General features: G+C 32.8%; 1 protein-coding gene across 1 annotated transcript in view; it reads right to left on the bottom strand.

The window, feature by feature from the left end:
- Nucleotides 1-340: 340 nt before the first annotated feature.
- The window catches only part of cabp7a (calcium binding protein 7a), a 47,405-nt gene continuing 35,160 nt past the window's right edge, over nucleotides 341-12,585 (bottom strand). Inside the window, exon 5 of the mRNA XM_061980066.2 lies at nucleotides 341-575. Within this exon, the coding sequence (XP_061836050.1) occupies nucleotides 445-575 (131 nt within the window). The 3' untranslated portion in view covers nucleotides 341-444. The remainder of the gene's footprint in view (nucleotides 576-12,585) is intronic.

The raw sequence follows: 12,585 nt of genomic DNA on the forward strand, positions 1-12,585 counted from the left end.
CCAGCCAAAAAGTCCCCACAAAGAGACAAATGTCCCCACCATCAAGGTGGGTTGTCACAACGATAGAAAGACAGTCGTCACACACACACGCACACACACACACACACGCACACACTCTCACAGTTTGGTATTAGAAGACAGTGGAGATCATCACAACGTTGATAAGAAGGTTCACAAACAAGAAGTTCATGCATGTCATGCATAGATGAGCTTGTGTGTGGCGCTCACTTTCTTCTCAAGGTCCACCAGCAACAGCGCCCCCTGCAGTATTCCCCACGCGCACACACACACACACAGACACACACACACACACACGTTAGGAAGGCGCGCAGGGCACAGAGAAAAGGGGAGAGTCACGACACGTCTCTTGTAGAGCTGCCACCGCTAACGAGCACGAGGGTAACGAGGAGGATGTGTCTCTTTGTACACCTTGGGAAACGTCCGCTATTTCATGCCGCTGCGCAGCACCTGATTGGCGGCGATGAGCATGACGCTGATGATGAAGGCGATGGCGAAGGCGCAGATCAGACTCTTGCGAACGCACGTTTGCTTGACCTGCTGCGTCGGGCTGGAACCTGCCGGACAGAGAAAGACTTACTCACTTTTTTTCTTTGAAAATCATTTTTTACCTTGAAAATCATTTTTTACTTTGAAAATCATTTTTAACCTTGAAAAAAATGTTTTACCTTAAAAAAAATTTTTACCTTGAAAATCATTTTTTTCTTTGAAAATCATTTTTTACCTTAAATAATTTTTAACCTTGAAAAAAAAATTTTACCTTGAAAATTTTTTTTTACCTTGAAAATCATATTTTACTTTGAAAATCATTTTTTACCTTGAAAAAAAAATGTTACCTTGAAAAATGTTTTACCTTGAAAATCATTTTTAACCTTAAAAATCATGTTTTACCTTAAAAAATTTTTTTTTTAATTTTTTACTTTTTAAAAAAAAAAAAAATTTAAAATAAAAAAAAAAAAATTTAAATTTTTTTTAAAAAAAATTGAATTTTTGAAAAAATTGTTAAATTTTTTTTAATTAAAAAAAATGTTTTTTATTTATTTATTTATTTATTTTATTTTTTTTAAACATTTTTTTAAAAATTCAATTTTTTAAAAACTTTTTAAAAATTTTGGAATTTAAAAAAATTTTTTTTTTAAATTGTAATTTTAAAAAAACAAAATTTAAATTTTAAATTTTTATTTTAATTTTTAAATTTTTTTTTAATTTTTAAATTTTTTTTATTATTTTTTTTAATTTTTTTAAAATTGTTTTAATTTTTTTTAATTTGTAAAAAAAAAATTTAATTTTAAAAAATGTTTTAAATTTTTTTAAATTTAAAAAAATTTTTTTACCCTAACCCTTACCCTAACCCTAACCCTAATCTTAACCCTAACCCTAACCCTAAACCTAATCCTAACCCTAACCCTAACCCTAACCCTAACCTTATCCCTAAACCTAAAAAAAAATTTTAATTGTTAAAATTATTTTAAAAAAATTAAATTTTTTAAAATTGTTTTAAATTGTTTTAAATTGTTTTAAATTGTTTTAAATTGTTTTAAATTGTTTTTAAAAAAAAATTAAAAATTTTAAAAAAAATTAAAAAATAAAAAAAAATTTTTTTTTTTTTTTTTTTTAATTTAAAAAATTTGAAAATCATTTTTTACCTTGAAAATAATTTTTAAGTCAAATTTTTTTTTACCTTGAAAATGAAGTGAAGTGAATTATATTATATTTGGGGCGGTATAGCTCGGTTGGTAGAGTGGCCGTGCCATCAACCTGAGGGTTGCAGGTTCGATCCCCGCTTCCGCCATCCTAGTCACTGTCTTTGTGTCCTTGGGCAAGACACTTTACCCACCTGCTCCCAGTGCCACCCACACTGCTTTAAATGTAACTTAGGTATTGGGTTTTCACTATGTAAAGCGCTTTGAGTCACTAGAAAAAAGTGCTATATAATTCACTTCACTTCACTTCACTTAGACGTTAGAGGGCATTAACTTTAATGTAGTCAGGGAGTAGTCTTTGCCAATAAGTTCAATGTGCAAGTCTTGTGTTTTGTCGTGCCCTAAAAAGTGATTATACTGTCAGTATTGTACTTCTTACACACACGCTGTCTGGTGGATTAGTTGCTGTTGTTATTACTAAATGGTGTTGAAATCGCCATTTAAAATCGCTAATGCTAATCAGCTGAGCAATAGCATTGAGCTAGTGCATTTCCAAAAATGGCGCCTTACTTTACCTTCAAGCGCCTTCTTCTTGCTTTGCTTTTTGCAACCAGACGTGACGCGCAACATCAGCCTACGGTGACAGCCAAAATATCTACTAACGTTACTTACCGCCATGTGCTTCCTCAAATTCGACGTTGAGTTCATGTAAGCTTAAGCTCGTTAATCATGTGACCGCCTGGCTCTGTTTGATTGGTGAAACGGAGTCAAGCGTCACCAGTGACTGCATTTGATTGGTGAAACGCAGGCATGCGATAGATCCTACTTTGAAGGTCTGTCTGACAAGCCAAACAAACAAAGCGTGCATTAACAGATCGATAAAAATCCGGAGTAAATGTAGCGCATTACAACCAACCTCTGCGTGCGACAAAGCTTCTCCCCAGAATATAAACCGCTAGCAGTTCGGACTTTACGTACATAGTACTTATCTTGCTAGGAGCTAGCTAGCGTTAGCAATTTGCACTTTATCAACTACTGAATCTATTGAAGCGCCCATGTTTATTGTCACTAAGCATCCTCTTAACATGCTAGGTGTTAGCATGCTAGTTATTAGCAATTTTAGCATTTCTGTTTTTGTTGCTATCCAATTGTAATACATCTCATAGAATATTTGTGAGAAAATATTATATTTTGTGAAAAAATAGTGGTACACTTTTGTGAAAAAATAAAATTTTATTTAAAAAAATATTGTAAATTTGTAAGTAAATAGTAATATATTTTTTATGAAAAAAGGAACATATTTATTAAAGAAAACAATAATATATTTTTGGGAAAATAGTCTATATCTTTTTGGAGGAAAAGGAAAATGTTCAATAATTGTGAGAAATAGTATATTTTTGTGAAAGGCAAGTAGTACTATATATTTCTGAAAAAAAGGTCAATATTTGTGGAAAAAAATAGTTGTAAACTTGTAAGTAAATCGTAATATATTTTTGTGAAATAGGACAATATATATATTTTTTTTAAACTAGCATATTTTTGGGGAAATAGTATATATCTTTGTGGAAAAACAGTAAATTATTTGTGAAAAAATTGTATATTTTGTGAAGAAAAAAATCGGAATATTCCTGAGAAAATAGTAGTATATTTGTGAGCAAATAGTAGTATATTTTTGTGGAAAAAAAGTTGAATAATTGTGGAAAAATAGTATAATATTTGTGAGCAAATAGTGGTATATTTTTGTGGAAAAAAAGTTAAATAATTGTGGAAAAATAGTATAATATTTGTGAGCAAATAGTGGTATATTTTTGTGGAAAAAAAAGTTGAATAATTGTGGAAAAATAGTATAATATTTGTGAGCAAATAGTGGTATATTTTTGTGGAAAAAAAGTTTAATAATTGTGGAAAAATAGTATAATATTTGTGAGCAAATGGTAGTATATTTTTGTGGGGGGGAAAAGTTAAATATTTGTGAAAAATAGTATATTTTTGTGACAGGCAAGTAGTACTATATATTTGTGAAAAAAGGTGAATATTTGTGAGAAAAGAAAATAAGTAGAATATTTGGGAGAAAATAGTAAAATATTTCTGAGAAAAGTAAAATATTTCTGGAAAGAAATAGTTGTAAATTTGTAAGTAAATCGTAATGTATTTTTGTGAAATAGGACAATATTTATTTTTAAAAACAGTAGCATATTTTGGGGAAAATAGTATATATCTTTGTGGGAAAACAGTAAAATATTTGAAACAATTGTATATTTTGTGAAGAAAAAAAATAGAATATTCTTGAGAAAATAGTAGTATATTTGTGAGCAAATAGTAGTGTATTTTTGTAGAAAGAAAGTTTAATATTTGTGGAAAAATAGTATAATATTTGTGAGCAAATAGTGGTATATTTTTGTGGAAAAAAAAGTTGAATAATTGTGGAAAAATAGTATAATATTTGTGAGCAAATAGTGGTATATTTTTGTGGAAAAAAAGTTTAATAATTGTGGAAAAATAGTATAATATTTGTGAGCAAATTGTAGTATATTTTTGTGGGGGGGGAAAGTTAAATATTTGTGAAAAATAGTATATTTTTGTGACAGGCAAGTAGTACTATATATTTGTGAAAAAAGGTGAATATTTGTGAGAAAAAGAAAAAAAGTAGAATATTTGGGAGAAAATAGTAAAATATTTCTGAGAAAGATACAATATTTCTGGAAAGAAATAGTTGTAAATGTGTAAGTAAATCGTAATATATTTTTGTGAAATAGGACAATATTTATTTTAAAAAACAGTAGCATATTTTGGGGAAAATAGTATATATCCTTGTGGAAAAACAGTAAAATATTTGTGAAAAAATTGTATATATTGTGAAGAAAAAAAATAGAATATTCATGAGAAAATAGTAGTATATTTGTGAGCAAATAGTAGTGTATTTTTGTAGAAAGAAAGTTTAATATTTGTGGAAAAATAGTATAATATTTGTGAGCAAATAGTTGTATATTTTTGTGGAAAAAAAGTTTTATAATTGTGTAAAAATAGTATATTTGTGAGCAAATGGTAGTATATTTTTGTGGGGGGGGGTTAATTCTTGTTGCCCCCCGGCTCAGAGCCTGCATGTTGGAGTTCAACCCGGTGGACGAGAGGGTAGCTTCCCTCCGCCTTCGGGTGGGGGGACGGGTCCTGACTGTTGTTTGCGCTTACGCGCCAAACAGCAGCTCAGAGTACCCACCCTTTTTGGATTCACTCGAGGGAGTACTTGAGAGTGCTCCCCCGGGTGATTCCCTCGTTCTACTGGGGGACTTCAACGCTCATATTGGCAACGACAGTGAAACCTGGAGAGGCGTGATTGGGAAGAATGGCCGCCCGGATCTGAACCCAAGTGGTGTTTTGTTATTGGACTTTTGTGCCCGTCACGGATTGTCCATAACGAACACCATGTTCAAGCATAAGGGTGTCCATATGTGCACTTGGCACCAGGACACCCTAGGCCGCAGTTCTATGATCGACTTTGTAGTTGTGTCATCGGATTTGCGGCCTCATGTTTTGGACACTCGGGTGAAGAGAGGGGCGGAGCTTTCTACCGATCACCACCTGGTGGTGAGTTGGCTGCGATGGTGGGGGAGGATGCCGGACAGACCTGGCAGGCCCAAACGCATTGTGAGGGTTTGCTGGGAACGTCTGGCAGAGTCTCCTGTCAGAGAGAGTTTCAATTCCCACCTCCGGAAGAACTTTGAACATGTCACGAGGGAGGTGCTGGACATTGAGTCCGAGTGGACCATGTTCCGCACCTCTATTGTCGAGGCGGCTGATTGGAGCTGTGGCCGCAAGGTAGTTGGTGCCTGTCGTGGCGGTAATCCTAGAACCCGTTGGTGGACACCGGCGGTGAGGGATGCCGTCAAGCTGAAGAAGGAGTCCTATCGGGTTCTTTTGGCTCATGGGACTCCTGAGGCAGCGGACAGGTACCGACAGGCCAAGAGGTGTGCGGCTTCAGCGGTCGCGGAGGCAAAAACTCGGACATGGGAGGAGTTCGGGGAAGCCATGGAAAACGACTTCCGGACGGCTTCGAAGCGATTCTGGACCACCATCCACCGCCTCAGGAAGGGGAAGCAGTGCACTACCAACACCGTGTATGGTGCGGATGGTGTTCTGCTGACCTCGACTGCGGAAGTTGTGGATCGGTGGAGGGAATACTTCGAAGACCTCCTCAATCCCACCAACACGTCTTCCTATGAGGAAGCAGTGCCTGAGGAATCTGTGGTGGGCTCTCCTATTTCTGGGGCTGAGGTTGCTGAGGTAGTTAAAAAGCTCCTCGGTGGCAAGGCCCCGGGGGTGGATGAGATCCGCCCGGAGTTCCTTAAGGCTCTGGATGCTGTAGGGCTGTCTTGGTTGACAAGACTCTGCAGCATCGCGTGGACATCGGGGGCAGTGCCTCTGGATTGGCAGACCGGGGTGGTGGTTCCTCTCTTTAAAAAGGGGAACCGGAGGGTGTGTTCTAACTATCGTGGGATCACACTCCTCAGCCTTCCCGGTAAGGTCTATTCAGGTGTACTGGAGAAGAGGCTACGCCGGATAGTCGAACCTCGGATTCAGGAGGAACAGTGTGGTTTTCGTCCTGGTCGTGGAACTGTGGACCAGCTCTATACTCTCGGCAGGGTCCTTGAGGGTGCATGGGAGTTTGCCCAACCAGTCTACATGTGCTTTGTGGACTTGGAGAAGGCATTCGACCGTGTCCCTCGGGAAGTCCTGTGGGGAGTGCTCAGAGAGTATGGGGTTTCGGACTGTCTGATTGTGGCGGTCCGCTCCCTGTATGATCAGTGTCAGAGCTTGGTTCGCATTGCCGGCAGTAAGTCGGACACGTTTCCGGTGAGGGTTAGACTCCGCCAAGGCTGCCCTTTGTCACCGATTCTGTTCATAACTTTTATGGACAGAATTTCTAGGCGCAGTCAAGGCGTTGAGGGGATCCGGTTTGGTGGCTGCAGGATTAGGTCTCTGCTTTTTGCAGATGATTTGGTCCTGATGGCTTCATCTGGCCAGGATCTTCAGCTCTCACTGGATCGGTTCGCAGCTGAGTGTGAAGCGACTGGGATGAGAATCAGCACCTCCAAGTCCGAGTCCATGGTTCTCGCCCGGAAAAGGGTGGAGTGCCATCTCCGGGTTGGGGAGGAGATCTTGCCCCAAGTGGAGGAGTTCAAGTACCTCGGAGTCTTGTTCACGAGTGAGGGAAGAGTGGATCGTGAGATCGACAGGCGGATCGGTGCGGCGTCTTCAGTAATGCGGACGCTGTATCGATCCGTTGTGGTGAAGAAGGAGCTGAGCCGGAAGGCAAAGCTCTCAATTTACCGGTCGATCTACGTTCCCATCCTCACCTATGGTCATGAGCTTTGGGTTATGACCGAAAGGACAAGATCACGGGTACAAGCGGCCGAAATGAGTTTCCTCCGCCGGGTGGCGGGGCTCTCCCTTAGAGATAGGGTGAGAAGCTCTGTCATCCGGGGGGAGCTCAAAGTAAAGCCGCTGCTCCTCCGCATCGAGAGGAGCCAGATGAGGTGGTTCGGGCATCTGGTCAGGATGCCACCCGAGCGCCTCCCTAAGGAGGTGTTTAGGGCATGTCCGACCGGTAGGAGGCCACGAGGAAGACCCAGGACACGTTGGGAAGACTATGTCTCCCGGCTGGCCTGGGAACGCCTCGGGATCCCCCGGGAGGAGCTGGACGAAGTGGCTGGGGAGAGGGAAGTCTGGGCTTCCCTGCTTAGGCTGCTGCCCCCGCGACCCGACCTCGGATAAGCGGAAGAAGATGGATGGATGGATGGGTTAAATAATTGTGAGAAATAGTATATTTTTGTGAAAGGCAAGTAATACTATGTATTTGTGAAAAAAAGGTGAATATTTATGAGAAAAGAAAAAAAGTAGAATATTTGGAAGAAAATAGTAAAATATTTCTGAGAAAGGTACAATATTTGTGGGAAAATTTTTTTTGTAAATTTGTAAGTAAATCGTAATATATTTTTGTGAAATAGGACAATTTTTTTTTTTTTTTTTAAACTAGCATATTTTTGGGGAAATAGTATATATCTTTGTGGAAAAACAGTAAAATATTTGTGAAAAAATTTGATATTTTGTGAAGAAAAAAAATCGGAATATTCCTGAGAAAATAGTAGTATATTTGTGAGAAAATAGTAGTACATTTTTGTGGAAAAAAAGTTGAATAATTGTGGAAAAATAGTATAATATTTGTGAGCAAATAGTGGTATATTTTTGTGGAAAAAAAGTTTAATAATTGTGGAAAAATAGTATAATATTTGTGAGCAAATGGTAGTATATGTTTGTGGGGGGGGGGGGGGGGGGGGGGGGAGTTAAATATTTGTGAAAAATAGTATATTTTTGTGACAGGCAAGTAGTACTATATATTTGTGAAAAAAGGTGAATATTTGTGAGAAAAGAAAAAAAGTAGAATATTTGGGAGAAAATAGTAAAATATTTCTGAGAAAGGTACAATATTTCTGGAAAGAAATAGTTGTAAATGTGTAAGTAAATCGTAATATATTTTTGTGAAATAGGACAATATTTATTTTAAAAAACAGTCGCATATTTTGGGGGAAATAGTATATATCTTTGTGGAAAAACAGTAAAATATTTGTGAAATAATTGTATATTTTGTGAAGAAAAAATTAGAATATTCATGAGAAAATAGTAGTATATTTGTGAGCAAATAGTAGTGTATTTTTGTAGAAAGAAAGTTTAATATTTGTGGAAAAATAGTATAATATTTGTGAGCAAATAGTTGTATATTTTTGTGGAAAAAAAGTTTAATAATTGTGGAAAAATAGTATAATATTTGTGAGCAAATGGTAGTTTATTTTTGTGGGGGAGAAAAGTTAAATATTTGTGAAAAATAGTATATTTTTGTGACAGGCAAGTAGTACTATATATTTGTGAAAAAAGGTGAATATTTGTGAGAAAAGAAAAAAAAGTAGAATATTTAGGAGAAAATAGTAAAATATTTCTGAGAAAGGTACAATATTTCTGGAAAGAAATAGTTGTAAATGTGTAAGTAAATCGTAATATATTTTTGTGAAATAGGACAATATTTATTTTAAAAAACAGTAGCATATTTTGGGGAAAATAGTATATATCTTTGTGGGAAAACAGTAAAATATTTGAAATAATTGTATATTTTGTGAAGAAAAAAATTAGAATATTCATGAGAAAATAGTATAATATTTGTGAGCAAATAGTAGTGTATTTTTGTAGAAAGAAAATTTAATATTTGTGGAAAAATAGTATAATATTTGTGAGCAAATAGTTGTATATTTTTGTGGAAAAAAAGTTTAATAATTGTGTAAAAATAGTATATTTGTGAGCAAATGGTAGTATATTTTTGTGGGGGGGGGGGGGGGTTAAATAATTGTGAGAAATAGTATATTTTTGTGAAAGGCAAGTAATACTATGTATTTGTGAAAAAAGGTGAATATTTATGAGAAAATAAAAATAAGTAGAATATTTGGGAGAAAATAGTAAAATATTTCTGAGAAAGGTACAATATTTGTGGGAAAAAATTAGTTGTAAATTTGTAAGTAAATCGTAATATATTTTTGTGAAATAGGAAAATATTTATTTTTAAAAAACCAGTAGCATATTTTTGGGAAAATAGTATATATCTTTGTGGAAAAACAGTCAAATATTTGTGAAATAATTGTATATTTTGTGAACAAAAAAATCTGAATATTCCTGAGAAAATAGTAGTGTATTTTTGTAGAAAGAAAGTTTAATATTTGTGGAAAAATAGTATAATATTTGTGAGCAAATAGTTGTATATTTTTGTGGAAAAAAAGTTTAATAATTCTGGAAAAATAGTATATTTGTGAGCAAATGGTAGTATATTTTTGTGGGGGGGTTAAATAATTGTGAGAAATAGTATATTTTTGTGAAAGGCAAGTAATACTATGTATTTGTGAAAAAAGGTGAATATTTATGAGAAAAGAAAAAAAGTAGAATATTTGGGAGAAAATAGTAAAATATTTCTGAGAAAGGTACAATATTTGTGGGAAAAAAATAGTTGTAAATTTGTAAGTAAATCGTAATATATTTTTGTGAAATAGAAAAAAATTATTAAAAAAAAAAACAGTAGCATATTTTTGGGGAAAATAGTATATATCTTTGTGGAAAAACAGTAAAATATTTGTGAAATAATTGTATATTTTGTGAAGAAAAAATTAGAATATTCATGAGAAAATAGTAGTATATTTGAGCAAATAGTGTATTTTTGTAGAAAGAAAGTTTAATATTTGTGGAAAAATAGTATAATATTTGTGAGCAAATAGTTGTATATTTTTGTGGAAAAAAAAGTTTAATAATTGTGGAAAAATAGTATATTTGTGAGTAAAAAATTTTGTGGGGGGGGTTAAATAATTGTGAGAAATAGTATATTTTTGTGAAAGGCAAGTAATACTATGTATTTGTGAAAAAAGGTGAATATTTATGAGAAAAGAAAAAAAGTAGAATATTTAGGAGAAAATAGTAAAATATTTCTGAGAAAGGTACAATATTTCTGGAAAGAAATAGTTGTAAATGTGTAAGTAAATCGTAATATATTTTTGTGAAATAGGACAATATTTATTTTAAAAAACAGTAGCATATTTTGGGGGAAATAGTATATATCTTTGTGGGAAAACAGTAAAATATTTGAAATAATTGTATATTTTGTGAAGAAAAAAATTTGAATATTCATGAGAAAATAGTAGTATATTTGTGAGCAAATAGTAGTGTATTTTTGTAGAAAGAAAGTTTAATATTTGTGGAAAAATAGTATATTTGTGAGCAAATGGTAGTATATTTTTGTGGGGGGGGGGGTTAAATATTTGTGAAAAATAGTATATTTTTGTGACAGGCAAGTAGTACTATATATTTGTGAAAAAAGGTGAATATTTGTGAGAAAAGAAAAAAAGTAGAATATTTGGGAGAAAATAGTAAAATATTTCTGAGAAAGGTACAATATTTCTGGAAAGAAATAGTTGTAAATGTGTAAGTAAATCGTAATATATTTTTGTGAAATAGGACAATATTTATTTTAAAAAACAGTAGCATATTTTGGGGAAAATAGTATATATTTTTGTGGGAAAACAGTAAAATATTTGAAATAATTGTATATTTTGTGAAGAAAAAATTAGAATATTCATGAGAAAATAGTATAATATTTGTGAGCAAATAGTAGTGTATTTTTGTAGAAAGAAAGTTTAATATTTGTGGAAAAATAGTATAATATTTGTGAGCAAATAGTTGTATATTTTTGTGAAAAAAAAGTTGAATAATTGTGGAAAAATAGTATAATATTTGTGAGCAAATAGTGGTATATTTTTGTGGAAAAAAAGTTTAATAATTGTGGAAAAATAGTATAATATTTGTGAGCAAATGGTAGTATATGTTTGTGGGTGGGGGGGGAGTTAAAAATTTGTGAAAAATAGTATATTTTTGTGACAGGCAAGTAGTACTATATATTTGTGAAAAAAGGTGAATATTTGTGAGAAAAGAAAAAAAGTAGAATATTTGGGAGAAAATAGTAAAATATTTCTGAGAAAGGTACAATATTTCTGGAAAGAAATAGTTGTAAATGTGTAAGTAAATCGTAATACATTTTTGTGAAATAGGACAATATTTATTTTAAAAAACAGTAGCATATTTTGGGGAAAATAGTATATATCTTTGTGGGAAAACAGTAAAATATTTGTGAAATAATTGTATATTTTGTGAAGAAAAAAATTAGAATATTCATGAGAAAATAGTAGTGTATTTTTGTAGAAAGAAAGTTTAATATTTGTGGAAAAATAGTATAATATTTGTGAGCAAATAGTTGTATATTTTTGTGGAAAAAAAGTTTAATAATTCTGGAAAAATAGTATATTTGTGAGCAAATGGTAGTATATTTTTGTGGGGGGGGAGTTAAATAATTGTGAGAAATAGTATATTTTTGTGAAAGGCAAGTAATACTATATATTTGTGAAAAAAGGTGAATATTTATGAGAAAAGAAAAAAAGTAGAATATTTGGGAGAAAATAGTAAAATATTTCTGAGAAAGGTACAATATTTGTGGGAAAAAAATAGTTGTAAATTTGTAAGTAAATCGTACTATATTTTTGTTAAATAGGAAAATATTTATTAAAAAAAAAAACAGTAGCATATTTTTGGGAAAATAGTATATATCTTTGTGGAAAAACAGTAAAATATTTGTAAAATAATTGTATATTTTGTGAAGAAAAAAATTAGAATATTCATGAGAAAATAGTATAATATTTGTGAGCAAATAGTAGTGTATTTTTGTAGAAAGAAAGTTTAATATTTGTGGAAAAATAGTATAATATTTGTGAGCAAATAGTTGTATATTTTTGTGGAAAGAAAAGTTTAATAATTGTGGAAAAATAGTATATTTGTGAGCAAATGGTAGTATATTTTTGTGGGGGGGGGGAGTTAAATAATTGTGAGAAATAGTATATTTTTGTGAAAGGCAAGTAATACTATATATTTGTGAAAAAAGGTGAATATTTATGAGAAAAGAAAAAAAGTAGAATATCTGGGAGAAAATAGTAAAATATTTCTGAGAAAGGTACAATATTTGTGGAAAAAAATAGTTGTAAATTTGTAAGCAAATCGTAATGTATTTTTGTGAAATAGGACAATATTTATTTTAAAAAACAGTAGCATATTTTGGGGAAAATAGTATATATCTTTGTGGGAAAACAGTAAAATATTTGAAATAATTGTATATTTTGTGAAGAAAAAAAAATAGAATATTCATGAGAAAATAGTAGTGTATTTTTGTAGAAAGAAAGTTTAATATTTGTGGAAAAATAGTATAATATTTGTGAGCAAATAGTTGTATATTTTTGTGGGAAAAAAGTTTAATAATTCTGGAAAAATAGTATATTTGTGAGCAAATGGTAGT

The sequence above is a fragment of the Nerophis lumbriciformis genome, linkage group LG20 (assembly GCF_033978685.3).
Source record: "Nerophis lumbriciformis linkage group LG20, RoL_Nlum_v2.1, whole genome shotgun sequence".
Lineage (NCBI taxonomy): Eukaryota > Metazoa > Chordata > Actinopteri > Syngnathiformes > Syngnathidae > Nerophis > Nerophis lumbriciformis.